Source organism: Zonotrichia albicollis, chromosome 10, assembly GCF_047830755.1.
Source record: "Zonotrichia albicollis isolate bZonAlb1 chromosome 10, bZonAlb1.hap1, whole genome shotgun sequence".
In the NCBI taxonomy this organism is placed as follows: domain Eukaryota; kingdom Metazoa; phylum Chordata; class Aves; order Passeriformes; family Passerellidae; genus Zonotrichia; species Zonotrichia albicollis.
Genome location: NC_133828.1, coordinates 15,286,485 through 15,305,457, shown reverse-complemented (window position 1 = coordinate 15,305,457; position 18,973 = coordinate 15,286,485). Strand labels below are relative to the sequence as shown.

The window sequence follows — 18,973 nt, the reverse complement described above, 5'->3', positions numbered from 1 at the left end:
TTTCTGTTGATTAAGAGGTATTTTATTCCAAAATTCTAAATATCAGAATCAAATCAATAATTACATTTTTCAGTTTACCCAATCATAGTATTTTGAAATTGTATATATATACATAGAAAAATACAACCTAATAAAAACACTCAAATTTGCATTAGGATGAAAAGAATGAGTTAAAAAGCAAACCATAGCTTTAATAGCTATACATTTCATATCAGTATAAAATTACTGTGCCACAACACCCACTCCTTTGCACAATTTATAATTTAATACAAAATAAGGTGACTTCAAATGTATATTTCTCTCCTTAAATGTACCGAAGACCTTTGAAACAAGTTCATAGTAACTGAAAATATTCCCATTTATCCTGCAAGTATTTACTGCATGACAAAGAAACATAAAATGCAGCACTCTCATTAGTATGTTAATTTTCTGCTTGTGCAAATAATGCTCTACTGATTTAATGCACAAGCAAACACAAAAAAAAGGCAAAAAAATCCATTATGAAGAAAGAAAATGTTACATTTTCAGCATATTTGTATCATAGCAAATACAGGTTTCCTTCATGGACTAGAAAAGCAAAACCTGTACGAGGATTTTTTTAAGATGCAAAATGCTACATGAAATCTTCCATTACTTTGCAAAAGCCAAGGGTCAGGTTATTCACCTTTAATGCAGCATATCTGGAGAAAGCCATTGCATGAAAGGTTAGATTTCCTGTGCTGTGTTAAAATTCTACACATTGGGAAAAAACAGACCTAAATACCACAACCACATGAAAAAGCAGTAGTACTACAGACTCAACCCCGTTATTCTGTAGTCTTTAGTCAAATTTTCCACCGTGGCCTTAAAGAAGGTGGTCCCAGTTCTGAAGCACTCACGGGTTAGTAGTGGACACACTTTAGAATATACACCAAGCTTCACCCAATGTGGGTGATCAAAGGCTTCCAACAGCATCATTAATTAATTAATTAATCCATCACCTCCAGTGAGCACGCTGCCTCTGCAAGGTCCTCACAAAAAAAAAAAAAAAAGGAAACACCACAAAGAAGGAAATACCACGGCCCTTCTTAGGCCAGCAAAAGTGGGCAGAGGCCTGGCAGTGAGCCAGGCCGGACCATGGCATATTGCACCTGGGGGCTGGAGACTGAAAACGCAGTACCACGGAGTCCAGATGCCACAGAGCTCAGCAATAACCACGACCCCATCCAAGGAGTCCAGATCCCACAGGAGTCACAGAACTCAGCAATAACCATGATCCCAGCTGTGGCATCTGCCTGTGACAGGGGCCACTGCCAACAGAGCTCTGCACGCCTCAGGAACAAAACCAAAATCATCTCCTCTGGGCCCTGCCATCACCCTTTTTATTTTTCAGAGTCCTGTTTTTCTGTAATAATTTTTTATTTTTTTCCCAAATCATTATCAGCCAGCAGCACTGGACACAAAGAATCACGTTCAAAGGGTCACGTTAGGCTGGACCAAAGACAAAACCTGTTTTTTTCTCTTTGGTCCAGACTAACCAAAAACCAGTGTAATGCTGCTCTGAGACTGTCCGGGAGAGTGGAGGATAAAATACTCCAGGATTCTGTCAGGGTAACCAACAACAAACCCAAATGCTGCAAAAATCTAAGTGCAGCATGATTCCTTCAAATCACCAAAGGCATGCTGATCATAGCTGAAATATTTTCAATATACCATTTAAGACTATTTAAGCATGGACTCAAGTTTAGAAACAACTAAATATTTGATACCTTTGCTTGGAATAAATGTTTTATAAAGAAAGAGCGCACGTAGGAAACTTTAGAAAGTTGCCACAAGCATTATGTGAATTGGAGATCAATGTGTAGATCAAGATTTAAAACAGAAAAAACCCTGATAACTTGGCAAACTTACTCAAAGATTTCAAATTATGTTGATAAATATAGCCATATTTGACTTTACAGTCATGCTTAAACAAAAGCTATTTCCACAATTTCATAGTTTCTTGAAAGAAATGTAAACCTATAAATTAGGTTCCTTGCTTTACATTTTCTAAATATTGTCAACTATAGTAATAGATAATATGCATTCTGTAATATAAATCACTTTTCAGTATTGATCATGAGATGCTGCATTAATTGCAAACTGGAGTATTTAGATAATTCATATTTCATTATAAAAGATATAGCTCTTTTAAAATGTTCTTATTGTCTAAATAATTACATAGCTGTTGATTTTATATTTATAAAAAATCTGCTCCTGAAACATAGCTCTCAAAAGAAGGTTAATTCTCTGTTACTGTACTTGTATTTTTTAAATGCTTCCAGTATGCACCATGTGCATACAAATTTTGACTCAAAGGCATTAATTTCATTCTAAAATACCTTTTCTAAAGTTTCTTAAAAATCTTTAACATCCTTCTACAGTACTTGCTGTAAGAATACATCAATGCCTCTAAACCAGTATAAAATTTATATTGACACAAGTACATACATAATCTGGACTCTTATTGCTGAATCTAGAACACACTATCAAAAGTTTCCTGCACCCCCATTCAGGAAAATTTCCAGTTTGGAATCTCCCTGAAACACAAATGCTACTTTAAGTTGAATTTGAGGTGTTACATCTATGCTAAGTAACCTGTATACTCCATTTACATATGCTAATGTGGTCTTTTGAACCTAACTGGAAATTAATGGACATGAAAGAAGCAACTATTTGTTTTCATCCTTCAGCAGAAGGCAAGAAATAAAAAAATCACTTAAATAAGTCTTACTTTATGTAACTTCAAAAATGGAAGATACTTTCTACAGCTACAGCAGTTGTACCAATAAAATGTACCTTCTTATCCTGAAAATCAGCATAAAGAGAGTTTCCAGTAAAATTAGGATGCAGTTAGCACTGACATTAGCAATGCTATGGTATCCCATCCATGTGAGCAGGAGGGATCTTGACCATGATTTTTATTTAAATACTCTTTTTCACCTCCTAACAAAGCCTACACATGCAAGTAGTCTAATAAATTTCAAGTCACCATGGAGTGTACATGTAATGAAAGCACACACGGAGGAATTAGAGCTATAATCTGTCTGGCAGGCTCTTAAACCTCTTACCCTACTGAGATTAAGACTGAGTAAAACCAAGCTCCTTGCACACAGATAATCAGCTGACAAAGCATGCGAACCACAAGCCCATGGAAGAAACTGAAAATAATGCTGCTCTACCAAAGTCACATTTTGAGGCCAGGATCAAAGCCTGACTCCTGGCTCTCTACTACATTACTAGTAACAATACTAAAAATACAGACAAAAATAAGATATTAGCCACACTGAAGACCTTGAAAGTTCAGTGAAAGCAGAATCATGCCCTACACCCTTTCATGTGAACTAATTTTATCTAAACAAACTGTCTAAACCCAACCCATGTACATGGATAAATATGGAAGCCTATATCTGGTGAACATACTGGCCCCCCCAGACTCAGTGCTCTCAGATGCCATCATGGATCAGCAAGTAAAAATGGATTTAACAAAAGCCATTGGTGGATTTTCAACCCCTGAAAGGAAGCAGAAACCAGAGTTGAAACAAACTGCTCATTTCAGAAAGTTCTGGCTTTAGTGAGCACTGCTGTATTTATGGGGGAGATGCAGCTATGAACAAAAACCTCAAGGTACAAAACCAAACCAGAGTTTTTGCCCTTTCAAGAGCTTGTCTACATAGAAATCTCACTGGTGTAAGAACAGTAGAAGTTTTCCTTTGTGTGCCTGGCTGCACACAGGGAGTGTCATGTAATTTATAATTTATAGTGTAATTTATTCTCTTTTTGGGAAAGAGAATAAACACACCTCATAGAAGGCACCTTAGTAATGGTTCAGGTATGTCCATTGTACGATCTGTGCAACCTGTGGCTGCGAGCTGAACAACCTCCTGCTCTGCAGTTCCTTGTCTGCTGAAATGCAGACACAATGCTCTTGTCTCAGTCAGTGTAAGAAGTTCCCTTTCACTACACCATTGGTGAGGGAAATAAGCTGAGAGTGATGCAAACCCATGGCTTTAAACCACTGACCTTTTGGTATGTTCAAAAACCAGCAATGGATCCAAATACTTAGTGTCTTTTCTGGCAATGAAATGCATTGAACATAATGAAATGTCTTGTGCAATGAAATGTCTTGTGCAATGAAACATGCAGGGACTGAAACAATGAATGAATCCAAGGAAACAAGCCCATGGAACAATGAATGAGTGAAATGAAACAAGCCAAATCAGCCTTAAGGTTTTTGAACCCTTGTGCACTGCCAGCTCTCCCCTGCTTCACTGGACTCACTGTTCTCTGGGGGCAGGAGGTGAGGGAGGTGTGAGAGTGGCTGAAGTGCAGGTGTAATCCAGATCCATGGATGTGGCTGGCAGAGAGCCTGGTGTGAACAGCCCCTGTGCCACTCCATCCTGCACCTGGGCATGGGCAACCAGGAAAAGTGAGGATTGACATCTTCCCTGCAGTGCACCAGGTAACCTGTGCCACACAGTGCCCTGCCAGAAACCAAAACACAATCCAAGTAATTTACAGCCTTCAAACCCTGCACAGGTTTGACTTGCGGGCACCAAGGGTTTTCTCAGACATGTCTGTTGGCAGCCACAGCCCAGCATCTTGTCCCTGGCAGGGCATGAATGCATCCATGGTTCCAAGAACTCTGTGGAACACCTGGATCCTGCACTGTGGAAATACACAGCAGAGTCTTGGGATCTTGCCCTGAATATTTTCCTCATGTCCCACAGAAAGTACATCAGCCCCAGATTTCTGTCCCTCACTTGGTGCTTGCAGGCTCAATCCCTACAGTAAGAGCCCCAAAACCTGGAGAACAGTGTTTGTAAGGTCTAGAGAGAAACCGCAAGACAGATGACTGGTGTGCAGAACTGAGATACCTATCAGCTGTGAATGATTCCACTGAATATTTCCTATCTCTTGAGCAGGAGAAAAAAGTCATCATCAGAGCTAATGGGTAAAGAACAATCTTCAGTACTGTAAAACAAGCTACATTCATCTTTGTTTTTTTTGTGCAACTGACTTTCAAGAGCTAGGCAATGAAATGTAGTGTACTCCAACCAAAACCAACCATGGAATCCAGCCAGCACCTCTGGAGGCTGCTGGCTCCAAGGGCAACTGCAGAATCTGGGTAGCAATTCATGGAGAGTCAGTGCATGGACCAGAAAAGATGATGTGTCCTGTGTCCCAGCAAGCAGAATCCCAGCACTGCTGTCACTGGAGTTTGTCCCTGGGGTCAGTGCAGGTGTGTTAGTGGCAGGCAGGAACAGCATTAATGCAGGAGAGGGGTTTAAGTGTTTTGCCCTTGCTTTGCACATCAGAGACCAGCAGCTCTGCAGTGCTGAGTGTTTGCTCATGAAGGGGGAAGCCAATATTTGTAACCAGGATGTAGGCAAGTGTACACTTCAGAATGTCTTACAGATAAAACTCTGCTTAAGCTTCTGATGTTCCCTCCCCGTTCTCATGTGGTTGCAGCTGCTCTCTTTCTTGCTCTTCCTGAGGTGGCCTCACACGTTTGAAAAAACCCATCTGTGATTCAGAGAACAAAGAAGAAATTGCATTGTGACTTGCAGAACAAACACATATCCTTTCCCTTTCCTTCATCATCAGGTCTTAACTGATTAAGCTGTCTTTTCACTCTCTTCCCCCATTTTTGACCTCCAAAGACAGTAAATATTTTTAATATATTAAAAAACTAAAACTGAGTTCAGCACCATCACAGACACGCTCTTCTATTCAGCTTCTTCCTGACAAAGCTGAAAAGTTTTTACAGTTATTCCAAAAGCTTAGCAGATTCAGATGATATGGGGAGCAAGGCATTTCTGCAAAGTGCTGTTACTCTATGAATACATCACTAGCAGGGAAAAGCAAATGACACAATACCCCCCAGACACAGGACTTACCCTGTACATGACAAACACTAGAACAGCCAGGAGCAGTAACCCTGCTAGCACAGCCAGAATGATAACCCACACTGGCACAGGCATGGGCTGGGGCTGAATGCCCCATGTGATATTTGTAGCAACCTGACAGAAAAACACAATAAATCACATTTTGCATCACAGTGACATGCTGAGTTCATCCATGCATTTTCAATCTTGTATACCTTTATCCTATCATAATTATGATCTTAATCCAGTATAAATTACTTTTTCTCTCCAGAATGAATGGAAAGCCATAGGTTCTTGGTGACATAAAGACTTCACTGACCCAAATTTAATAGGATTTTAAAGTTAAATTATAGTAGGGGGTTGGGGATTGTTTTGCCTGGGTTTGCTTTTTTGCAATCAGTGGTAACATGGCAACATGTCTTCTGTAATTCTTGATGATTTTCAGTAAAACTATAGGAATCTGGAAATATTTTGGAATTAAAGAAATATATTTAAGGGCTTTTCCTTTTTTTTTTTTTTTTCTTAAAAGGCAGTATACTTTGAAACAAAAAATCAAGTCCATAAGGCTTGAAAGAAGAAAACCTCAGCTAATAACAGGCATTAGAAACCATATCCAAAAATGAGTTAATCACAATCATTTTCTACCTTTTCCTTAAGATCTCTTAATGCTATAATGCTAAAAAACTTTCAATTTGCCAGCCCAAATATATCTTCCTTTCTGTTTGCACCTGTCTCCTTTCCCTTTGAAACCCCCTGAGGCACAGAAGGTCTTTTTGTTCCACCCTCATATATAAAGTTCATATACAGTGCCTCATATAACATGAATGAAAAGCTCATTATTCAACCTGTAAGTGCTACTAAAATTTGCAACAAATTTCAAGTAAAATATTTCTCTAACAACAATGGCATTAACAGGAACATGAGAACTGTTCCCCATAATTTTTTTCATTTTCAATTGTCTTTCAAGCCACAAATATTGTCAGCTCCAGTCTGTCTTACCCTCAGCTGTATGTGCACAACTGAAATAAATACATGAAACAAATAGCTGATAAAATTAAAATTATATCAAGTCATAACAGTGTTACTCAACAATAACTCTCTTTGCACTAATTTTGAAGTGATTGTATATGGATGCAAATGACTTACAACTGTAGAATTGTGAATATCTTCAAAGGAAAGGTTCTTATAAGGGAACTCTATAACACTGAAGGAAGCAGATGATTTCAGAGAGTAGGAATGATTCTGATTTTCTTTCTGTGTAAGAAAAACAAAATTAGCACTGCATGTGGGTACAAAAATCACTATAAAGGTTTCAGAAACAGCGACAGAATATTCCCAGTCACTCACATTCATGAAAGTTTGGGTCCAAAGGCGTGATTTTAAATACAATATTGCACTCTTTCCCCTCTCCAGGTGGCCAACTTGGCAGACAATCTTTAAACAGTCAGCAGTTCCACAGCCCTGTGTATAAAAATAGGAAGGGTGTTCTAAGTATGAAAATATTTGAAAGGTGCTTAATGGCACTACTTTACCCATATATATATACATTGGGAAAGCATCACAAAGTATTAAGATAAATTAAATAACCTCCAGTATTGGATAATTATTTATAGCTTGCAGTTACAAAGGCAGCGATATGGTAATATGTTAATTTTCCATTAGAGATTTTTCTCCCATCATGTTTAGGGAGGAAAAATCTTCCTTGCATGTGTTTTTGAGGACTCCTGGCAGGCCAGGAGCGCTGGCAGCAGCCCAGAGCTGGGAGCTCACTCACTCACCAGGGTGTGCACGTCCCCCTCCGCGGCGGCCGCGTCCCTCCGGCTGACGCGGTGCCCGCGCTGCTCCTCCCTGCCAAGGGTCTCGTTCCTCTCGTCTTCCTTGGGAGCAGAAACCTACACGCACCAAGGGAGCACAAACAGCGGCTCAGCACGTTGCAGGCTTCAAGCTGAAGGCCAAGAAAATACCTAACTGCAAGTTTCTTTCTATGCTTGCTATTCTTCAGATTCCGTCTGAAAATAAATCATCGCAACTCATAAAGCAGAAGCACAGGAAATTCGTATTTATATATTCGCTGAAGTTTCTCTTTGGTTATCAAAGTTACACAAGCATTCTTTGTTGTTCTATACACTGAATATCTTCCCTCAGCCCCTTTTTTTTTGCTCTTGAACTAACACACTGACATTTTCCTGAACTAACACACTGACTTCTTCTTGAACTAACACTCTGACTTTTTTAGAACAAGAATTGCTTGTTCTAAACTATCCTAGAAATCAATTACACTCAATTAAACTTGCTGGGTTCTATCTGGTGTTTCTTTTCCTAGTCCAGAAAAAAAGGAGTTTCTTCTGTTCTGTAAATCCCGTGTTTTGCTGGCAATGATAGCTGAACCCTGTTGTCCTTTCTGACCTTTGGATGAATAGATAAATTCATCCAAATTGGATGAATCTATTATTATCTATTATCTCTTTATCCAGTTGGATGAATTCATTCAAATTGGATGAATTTGTCCAATTGGATAAATAGATAACTTAATATTAAAAAAATACCATTTTCTTCCAAGAAACAAAACCCAGAAAATTTACATAAAGAGTCCAGAAGCATCTGGTTTGTTTTAGGTTTTAGTTCATGACCACTTTCATTATAATTCTATTGCTTTGGACTTAAAACTCATATAGAACAGCCTTGAATTAAAAAAAAAAACCAACAAAAAACAGGAAGAAAACCCCATAATACAAAGAAACAAGACAAATTGATCTTTAAGTTGATAATTTTGAGCTGCTGTTCACATTTTATTTCACCTGCTGCATACATTGACAGGTAGTGTGGAAAAGTGTAGACTTATTCATCAGCCATAGATAAAAAACTATCTCAGTTTGTCATATTCTCAGGGATTTGGCTATTTTGAGAACTCACAAAACAACCAAGCAAACTTCATTCCACTCAAAGGGAAAGTCCTGCTTACCTTAATTTTCAGTGGGTTGATTTCCATGTCAGAAGTGCAGTTCATGGGACCATCAATTTCATACTGCACAATGTACAAGAGCGTGTTGTTTTTGTATTTGTAAGGCCACTGCAGAGTCATCATCACCTTGCTGAATGCACTTGGACCATTGTTTCTCAGCTGATTATGAAAATAAAATTTACAGATGTAAATAAATAAAGCTACTCTGTCTGTTAATGCGCATATAATTGTTACTTTATATTTGAGCCACAAATGTGATACTGCCACTATCCCTACCCCCCAGCCACTTATGGCAACAGCATCAAAATTTCATCTAAAAGTAGTAAAACTTTTAACTATTATTATTCACACAGTTCTCTTGGTAAGTTTTGCTTAATTAAACAATCTAGATTAAATCTGTGATAATTCTTAAAAGGATATTTTAAATACTTAAATTTCTTCACAGCTAAAGACTTCGGAGTAGTGATTCAGAACAGATAGAGTGCAATAATTTACAGCCATGAGCCATTTCCTGAGCTCATATTACTTCAAATGTTTTATCTAGATGTCAAAAGGCAATAAAATAAAATATGTGTAGTTATGTAGGTAATCAAGCCCAGTTACACTAATTGCAGGCATTCCAACCCTTCTTGGATATACCAGTTACTAAAAAAAAAATATTTTATTTTTATTAAAAAAACAAAAGAAAAAAAGAAAAAAAATCATAATCTACTCCAGAGAAAAGCTACACCAAAAGATTTCTTTTCATTTATCACAGAACCATGTCACAGAAATCAGCAGTAATTCCACACCTCGTAGATGTGCTGAACCAGAGGCCCAATGTCATCTTCTGTTTCAGGGTTCTCCTTGGGCTGCCAGTTTGCAATGGGAAGGAATATGTGGTCAGGGGACGAGACACTAAAGAGCAGAGCAAAGGAGGTGTTGTTAGCAAGCATGAAAAAATAAATGGGATTCTCTAGGACATCTAAAGGAAAAAATGAACATGCTTAAAATGCAATCTCCACTCCTTCATCCTCTATATAAAACCTGAAAGAACAGAAGTGGTTGAATATTAAATGTTCAGTTCTGTTCTTTAAATTAAAAAAAACATAAAGGACACACACCTCATCCAAACAAAACCAGTGTGAAATATTGTGATAATGAGAAATATTGATGATGTAGAGCCTCAGCAGTACAATCCTAACAATAATTCAGCCCTGAAAGCAGTGAAGATACCAATCATGCTTTTCCAGTGTGCCATCCCTCACCTCTCAGATACTGAGCAAATTGGTCACAATAATGAACGCCGTGGAAAATTTTAAAAATTATGACTCAGGAATCCAAGCTAACTGGTTAAGGAAGAGGATTTTTAGGTGGGAAGTAAAGGTGATGAAGTAACCAAGTCATTACAATATTAATACTATGCTTAAGCCTGAAGGTGAGGATATTACAAACTTAAATTCCATAGAATCTTCAACTTTGATTTCAGGGTTTTCTGAAACCCCAGTCAGTTTGTGGAGGAGAAAAGTGACCTGCAGAAATGTAAAGCTGCAAACAAGAGGGGTGATTTTTTCTTCTTCTAAAAAATATCTCCAGTAATGGAGGCACAATACTCCTTTCTGGAATAAACTATGTAATGATTTAGAATTATTTAAGATCCAAAAGTCCAAAGGCTGGCTAGATATTGTCTTTATGATTAAAAATTCACTAAAACTTCTTGGAAAACTTATGCAGACCTGAAAGGAAGTTCAGTGAATACAGAGAAGCAGATGTGCAAGAGCTCCTTAAAAGTGTTTATTAAAATATACTTAAAAGTGTGTATTAAAATACACTTACCCTCTAATTTCAACAGCTGCTGAAATAGCAAGGTCAGCCTGATAATATGCTACTGGGCTCAGGTTGTCATACAGGTTGGAACTGCAGGGGAAAAAAAAGGTAAATTCTTAAATGATATAAGCAAAGCATTTAATTAAAAAACCCTCTACACTTCAAAGTAATGGTATGAGCCCCTACAGGAAAGCACAGTTGCTAAAAACTAACGACCAGATTCCAGCAAGTTCTCACCTAAATGCATGGAGCCCCAGCAGGGAGAGGATGGTGAAGGACACAGAGTTAATGCTGACTCTGTCCTACAGCTCTCATGTAAAAAAATACAGGGAACACTCCCCCCTCAAAATGGTGCTGGGAGCAGAATCTTGATCTCCTCCAATTATTCTGTCCCCTTAAACAAACATTTTCCTTTGCAAAGAATCCTGAATCTTCTGATCTTTCTTCAGTGCTGCTGTAATCAGCAAACACCTGCAGCAGTGTTTTCCTCCTGATCTGTAAATACCTCATTCTTTTTTTTAGAGACTGGACCTGCTCTGCCAGGAACTGAGCCAGCACTGCAGATCCAGCTTGGTCAGTTTAAGGCAAGCAGTGTGATCCCTAAAAGCTGTCCCAGATAATCCCTGCTGATGCCTGTCACTGGGAACTGTGATTACTCTGTCCCATGGCACCTCTGCTCACCCTTCCTGCATCCAGGAGTCACTGAGGGAATTTCCTCCCACAAAAGGCCTGAAACACTACAGGAACCTCCTTTCTCTTCCATCAGGAGACCAGCATGGCTTGAGCAGCCTCCCTGACTGTTTCTGACCCTGCTGGCAGCCTAAGGAAGGGGACAGACACCCCAGAGCAGATTTCTTCGCAAAGAACACCTCCCCAGCTGATGGAGAAGGGAAAACTCAACAGACAGCAATGGGAGATCAAAGAGATATTTCATGTGCCAAGACCATTGGTTGGTGTGGCTAAACACTCCATCATTAAAATAGAATGGCAGCTTCAATCTTTCCCAACTCCCATGGATGACAGATGCATAGGTGGATGAGATTAATTTATTCACTACATTAAAAAAATAAAGCACTTAAATGGGAAAAGAAGGTAATTTTGGTCCACCATGGAGAAGAACAAAACAGGTGTATTCATACTGTCCATTAAAAACAACATAAAACTGCTTTGGCTAAAGATAGTCCTAATGATCACATCTCCAACCTTCAATATCATCTGCAGAAGTTACCAATTCAGATTTATATATCAGATTTATATGACAGTGCTAATCTGATAATTAACAGGAAAACTACTGTTTTGTTCCATTTAATTTTCAGGAATTTAATTAATTAATTTAATTCTGTTCCATTAATTTTCTTTTAGGCTGGCTGCTGTGATGGTTCATTGCATGTTACTTCTGCTCTGACTATCCCATATACTGCCTGCCCTGAAAGTCTCTCCTCCTCTAAATACATAAAATTCAGAAGGAATTCAGAGTTCAAGCACCACTTTTAAAAGAGGGCTGCAAACCCAAAGTCATTCAGTGGCACCACAAGTGTCAGCAGAGCACAATGATACACACGTACAAATATTCCTGATTTTTCCTGTATTTTAGGAAACCTAACTCAGTGTGGTTATTTTTCAAGCCATTACAAGGCAAAGACAAGAGAGCTAGGCCAGTGTGATAGTGGTTTGCAGTCTGTTTGCTGTGTGTGTCCTCTCCCAGGGGAGGTTCATCCTCAGGGATTTCCATACCTCCGGATCTGCAAGTCGAACTTGACAGAGGTGTCCATCTCAGACTGCTGGTGCACGCTGAAATGCAAGCCAGCCAGGAGCTGGGGGGAAAAAACCACTGTGGTTCAGTTGGAAGCACAATAAAACACACCTTAAAAGCTTCTCAGTGCTATTAGACTACAGTGAAATGGCTTGAGACTCCTGGTGATGAGAGAACACACACACGGAACTGGCAAATTCCAGTTGTGCAGTTCATCCTGGTTGGAAATGTACTGCTCTCTCTTTAGATTACAGCCATAAAATACAAAATAAGGATTGCATCTTGCTCACCACCCTTAATTCAGCCATTTCTACACAAAATTGATCCTCCCCATGTGCTGCAAAAAATATTCTAATCTAAAGAGTAGGAACACATTAATGATTCAAAGTTAATTCCCAAGGTTTAGTCTAAGTCAATTCATATTTGCTTTAATATCTGTGCAGTTCAGCTTGATGCACTTCAAAAGATTTTGGAAAGAGTATTTACACATCTGTACAAGATGGCTCTTGAAAGAAAAGCATCATGAAATTGTTATAATTGTGACTGATTTTCACTTCATTTCCTCAGGAAATAAGACTTACTATGTAATATCACCTTTAAATGTCTCACTAATAATTTTTTTAATTCTTCCAATTTCAGCTACATTTGGTGGAATTGTACAGGTTTCAACTAGGCAAAACTCTGTCCTTCCTCATGAAAGTAGGCAGAAAGGAGATGAACTATGAGAAAAATTGTTGTGAGCTAGCTCGTGATTATATCCTAAAAGTACATGTCGGATAAATATAAAAAATTCATGAGAGACCAAAGTCCATTAATTCCACTATTTAATGAATGACTCCTTTTGAGTTACATCATAAAACATAAAGCACTCCTTACAGCCTTTAATTTAGCTGAAAAGTTAAAACCAACTACTGCTGTACGAACCAAATGTGGGCAGCTAATGCCAGGTGTAATCTTAAATTCCTGGGAGAAAATTTCCTACCCAAACACTGCTGTGATTAAGGAAAATGCCCCCTGGGTGAGCTACCAGGCACCTGTTGGACCAGACCTTACCTTAGTTCCTGCTTTCATGGGGTTGCCCAGGTCACAAACCACCATGCGAGTCTGATTCTCTGTTTTAAAAGCACATGACAGTCTGGCCAAAGCCTGCAATAAACCAGAAAGAAACACTAAGGAATGCCATTCTTTACATCTGAGCACCTGGATGAAAGGCTGGAGAGAAGTCCTAGATACGCTGTATTAATTTTAATATCATTTCTCAGCCAAGTAATAAAATGACATAAAATCTGAATGTGGAAGTCTCCAAGGAGAAAAAATGTTTCTGATACAAGACAGACCTGTTCTCAAGGTTATAAAAGAGAAGGGCTTTGAAAAAATGGATCATTTCTCAGTGCTTTGAAATAACAGGAGCCACTAGAGATTTCCAGAGCAGCAGGTGAAGCATGACTCCTGAGAAGCAGCTGGGGTCTCACCTCGTTGTTGCGGACGACGCCGATGAAATCCGCCTGGGGAGGAACCAGCACAAAGAGCTCGGCCTCATAGGCTCCCTCCCCCTGGTTCTGGGCACTGACAATCAGGGTCAGGGGGTTGTCATCACCAATGTAGATCTGCTTCTGGTCACTGCAAGGAAACGGTGTGAAAATCAGCTCTGCATTGGGGTTTCAGATTGCAGGGAGGTGGCTGAATTTAGAGAAATGAGAAACATGCTGAAATTTCAGAAAGGTATCAGAGAACTCTGGAGGCAGTGCCTTTGCTTCAGGAGTGTCAAGAGAGCTCAAAAATATTTTTAAAAAACCCTCTGTCTATAATCAAATAGATTAAGTATTACATGGATCAAGTAAGTACAAATGAAGCAAGTATTATATGTTCTTTTATAAGAATCGTGCCTATAAAACCACAAAACAAAAAACCACAAACACTTTTTTCTCACTTGGAACAATCCATTATGAGCAGCTAAATCCCCGTGCACATTTTGAATTACAGGCCCACTTTGCAGAGGTACAAGCACATATTTATAACAAAACTCAAGGGAAGGCTCAGCTACACAGAAGAGAGCCAAGACCTCTGCAATACCTTTGGTTCAGACACAAAGAGACCATCTTGGCAAACAAAGTGTTTTCATTTCACCAGCTACAAGCATACATCAGGGTATCTGCACTGATGTCAAGTGTTACTGAGGTGTTTGCATGAACTAGTTCTTGTGAAGTGTCCTATCTACATACAATGTCCATATGCTATAATGCGTTAAAAAACAGATTATGAAATAATCCAGCAAGAGAGGGTTTAGGCCACACAAAGTAAAAAAAAAAAACTCAGACTCATGAATGAATTACCACTGACAAATTGTTTCTTTTTTTCAGGTTTGATAAAAGATACTGCCAATACCAACAATTTTTTTTTCATACATGTGACAAGAGAGCCCTACTCCTTCCCTTGCTGGATAAATCACTTCTTCATGTGTCTATCTAACATTAAACAACTCAACAGAGATACAATGGCAGCTAGCAGTGGTTTATTCTCACTGCACGTGTCCAGCTTAGCAAATAAATAAATAAATATGGCCTACTTATAGTGGAGGCTGGGGTGAGAATGGGGGTGGTGCATTACATGCTAAAGACATTAGGTTCTAAAGCAGAAAATGGGTTTTCTTTAAGGCATATAAGCCTGAGTTTAGATTGCAGGCAATGAGGAGTCCTGCTTATTTTAATAGATCCATTAAATAAAAGTAGTACCAGCTATTGAGTTTTAGACTTCAGGTAGGGAAATTGCTTTTCCTTGTATTTTTGTCATGTATTTACCTTTCTACTGACACCTCCAGCTTTGGTTTGCAGATGTTATCATCCCCACAATCCAGCAGGATATGGGCCTATGCAAAAATCAAACACACACTGCTGTAATAATTCCTTCATTTGTTCTGACATACATCTTCAATAGTACTGTTTCACCAGCATATTAAAAGAAATTCCACATAGCTGGTTATGAAATGTTTTCATGCCATCAGTCTCAGAAGAAAACAAATGAGTTTTTATATGTGGAGGTCACTGTGCCTCATCCTGCCCTACTGCAATTCTAGGACTTCATCTTAACCATCTTTCCATACTTTGAATAATCCCTTCATATTAAGGGATTAATGCTCTTTACAAACAATTGTAAAAATTTGTAAAAAAGGGCAGAAATAGAAAAACTATTTATATTAGCTTAATAGAACTACAGGGGAAAACATAATGTACATAGAGCAGCATGGCATGAGAAGGGATGAAAGCCTTGACTATTAACTCTTGCAGGACTAGTCTGATTTTCTCCCTAAGATGAAGCAATGCTCTGAGTTCCCTGATCCCAGGCAGTGTGAGCAGGGTACCTGTCTGCTCATGTTGGCAGGAGTGAACTGGTTGAGGATAGGGTGCAGTCCTGTGGCATCTGCAGCTGTTCTGTAATCCAGACGATATTCCATGAAAATGGTGATGGGAGTCAGCTTGTCTCTGAACTCAGATTCATCCTGGGGAAAGCAAAGGTTTCAATCACAACTCAAATGTAGTAAAAATGGAGGGGCCAAAACATTAAAACTTTTGAGCTCTTTTCAAAGCAGGAAACTCTTGTCAGAAAACCTGCACAATTTCAGCAGTAACATGCCTGTTTAAAACATGGAAAACTGGAGCATACAGAAATATTAAGTCATGGAAACCCAGTAGAGCCTAAAGGCTACACAGCTCTGCTCTTTGTTGTCAGACCAACATCAGTCTGCTTCTAAGATCCCTCAGAGATAATCATCTTTGGATTTACAATTTTTCCTTCCTGAAATTATTACTTGGCACTTGGAAGTTGCTGACTTTGATGCTGTTCATTGGAAATCTTTCTGCTTATCAAACGTTGATCCTGCCTTTCAGAGAACTTACAAACCTACATCTCTTAGCTTTACATCTGCCACAGATTTGCTCAGTGTAAACTCTGCTTCCTCTCTGAGAGCAATGAAAACCACTGACTCTAGCAGAGCTCACTTCAGGATCTTGTTGCAGAAAATACCTTCTATGGGAAGAAACTTATTGATTACCTATAGTTTTAAACTGGTTTTGCATCCCATTTATGATCATTTCACATAGGTCATTACTTTCTTTATGAAAATATCAGGTGGAAATGTGCTAAATCTTTACTAACCCAGAGATCTGAGATGTCTAATTACATATATAACCCACTCACAAAAGTCAGGTCAAAGAACGTATTACCTACTCTCCATGAATCCCTAAAGATTGACAGCATTTGTATTATTTTTTTTTTTTAGTGGGAAGCAAGTATTGTTTATGTTTGATTTATAAGTGCCTAGAGATAAATCTGAGCTGCATAGAACTTACATAGCTACACACAATGTTTCTTCTACTGATTAAATTTTTTTAATTTGTTAGCATCTGTTCACATTTGTGGGGATGAAAACAGAAAGACTGAGAAAAAGCAAACTTAGTACTTCAAATTTCTTCATCTCCTCTGCCGTTTGCTTATTGTGGATTGTCAGTTGCAGGTCCATATTTTTCTTCAATTTTTAACCTCCAAAGCAGAGAAGACAACCTCTGCTTATTGACTGTCATGTTCCTTGGAAATTGTAACTAATTTGGTGCCTGGATGGCTTATCCAAGAAGTCCAGAACAAAGTCCTGAATTGAATTTCCAATGCATTTAGGGACCAGGAACTTAGCCACAAGAAGATGCATCATTCATGCTGTGACAGCAGCAGTAATTCAGGACAAATGTATGCTTTTAGTAATTTCAGGTCCATCCACTGAAAACAAAGTTTTTCTAGCATTTTTTTTCTTGTTGTTTTTTCTTTAAACACCTAACACAATGAACTTATAATACACAAAGCACCAAAAATTATTTGCCTGAAACATGAATGGCTGCTCACCCTCAAGAAGGCATCGAGTTCCTCGCAGTTCATTTTGCCCCCCTTAGTAATGGTCATGTTCTTGGAGTGGCTGGGCTGTTTGCTGTGCAGAAACAGAGCTCTCCTGATGGCTCCTTTCTGCTTCAGCTTGTCCAGCAGCAGCTCCACCTGGAAATCTGGCCAAGACAAAGGGTTTGGGTTAGGGATGTTTCATTCCATTAACCACAGTTATGAATTCCATCAGAAATGGAGCTGAACACTGATTTCAACTACAACACAAACATAGTGCTTGCCTCTCTTAAAACCTCCAGCTCTTTCCACGTAAAATCTGCCATTACATTAGATCTCAAGCACTACTGCTGTCCTAAATTGGATTCTGCTTTTTCCTTAAACACTGGAAATATCTAAGAACACAGATACATTTATAATTTATAATTGCTGTAGAACTGCAAGATCTAGAGTTAAATTTTTTCCCCTAGAAAATTTAAAGCAATGTTGCACATATTTGTATTTTTAAATGCTATTGCTAAGCTAATTACTTGAAATATTTCATATATATAATAAAACTTACAATGCATAACAGATATTCATATGAGCCTCTGTCCAAGATCACACCACCTCTGTACATGTCACAGAAAATAAGGAAAAGATTTTGCAATGAGTAGACACTACCTGCCTGCCACACTAAATAATCTCTTGGACACAACTTAAACACTTGTTTGAAACAATCTTTTCCTGATTGTGATCTGAGAATCTGATGAAAAAAGTCAGTGATATCAATCAGAGAGTCAAGATCTCAAGAGGATGTGACAAGTTCCCTCTGGCTTGTCTCTATCTCTCAGGCTCAGCAATGCACATATTTGAATATTCTTGTCTGAAAATCCCCTCAATGAGAGTTACTGTAAATTCTGTAAAATACAAAGGCCTTTCCAAGACTGGTTAACCACAGAGTTGAACATATGTTTGGAGTCTCAGATATAGTGAAATGACTTCTACATCGCTTCAGCCAAAAGAGCCTGCTGGAGAGTCCCATGGATGTACATGCCACCCCAGTGGCAGCAGTGGCTGCAAAGGGCACCCAGCTGTTTGTCATGAAAATAACAATGACCAGTGTTCACGTTTACAAACAATACAACGAAAAATTCCAATTTTTAAATGAGCAGAACTTACTGAGCGAGTTGGGGAGCTTTCCTTTGCCGTCCGCCTTTAAGCAGAACTTCACTTTGAAGCTGTTTGGGAGGAAAAAAAAATTCACACTCTTTTTCTCTAATTTTCTTCTAAAACTCCTCACTATTTATTTCTGTTCAGATGTATATTCTTTTTGAGACTCTAGCTCATTCCCAAAAGCTATTTTCTACTGATGGAAGAGAACTATAATCTATTAACAAGTAGGCAGAATTGCAGAAACTACAAAGTTCTGGAGTCTTGGCTTATCTAGAGACAATCACCTGTGGACAGGAATGTTTATTTCTGTATTCAGATGGGTCTGATTTATAAACCTATCATACTGACCCTGAAATGAAAGTTAGCAGTAGGAAGGGAAAATGGGTTTGGATAATATCCTGGGAATCAGAAGCAAAATCAGTTTACAGAGCAGATCATTGCCCCAGTGTATGTATATTAGTGGGTAAAACCACTGCAAATGCCATGGGATGTGCTGATGTCTTGGGAAGACCT

At 38.7% G+C, this 18,973-nt stretch overlaps 1 protein-coding gene across 1 annotated transcript in view; it reads right to left on the bottom strand.

The window, feature by feature from the left end:
- Positions 1 to 18,973, bottom strand: part of ITGAV (integrin subunit alpha V) — a 47,729-nt gene continuing 28,756 nt past the window's right edge. The window contains exons 16-30 of the mRNA XM_074548160.1: positions 18,467 to 18,525; positions 17,318 to 17,472; positions 15,786 to 15,923; positions 15,226 to 15,293; positions 13,900 to 14,047; positions 13,481 to 13,573; positions 12,409 to 12,488; positions 10,684 to 10,764; positions 9,660 to 9,765; positions 8,869 to 9,027; positions 7,685 to 7,798; positions 7,254 to 7,367; positions 7,053 to 7,160; positions 5,919 to 6,041; positions 1 to 5,544 (exon numbers count right to left, since the gene is read on the bottom strand). Coding sequence (XP_074404261.1) covers positions 5,449 to 5,544; positions 5,919 to 6,041; positions 7,053 to 7,160; positions 7,254 to 7,367; positions 7,685 to 7,798; positions 8,869 to 9,027; positions 9,660 to 9,765; positions 10,684 to 10,764; positions 12,409 to 12,488; positions 13,481 to 13,573; positions 13,900 to 14,047; positions 15,226 to 15,293; positions 15,786 to 15,923; positions 17,318 to 17,472; positions 18,467 to 18,525 — 1,642 coding nt within the window. The 3' untranslated portion in view covers positions 1 to 5,448. The remainder of the gene's footprint in view (positions 5,545 to 5,918; positions 6,042 to 7,052; positions 7,161 to 7,253; positions 7,368 to 7,684; positions 7,799 to 8,868; positions 9,028 to 9,659; positions 9,766 to 10,683; positions 10,765 to 12,408; positions 12,489 to 13,480; positions 13,574 to 13,899; positions 14,048 to 15,225; positions 15,294 to 15,785; positions 15,924 to 17,317; positions 17,473 to 18,466; positions 18,526 to 18,973) is intronic.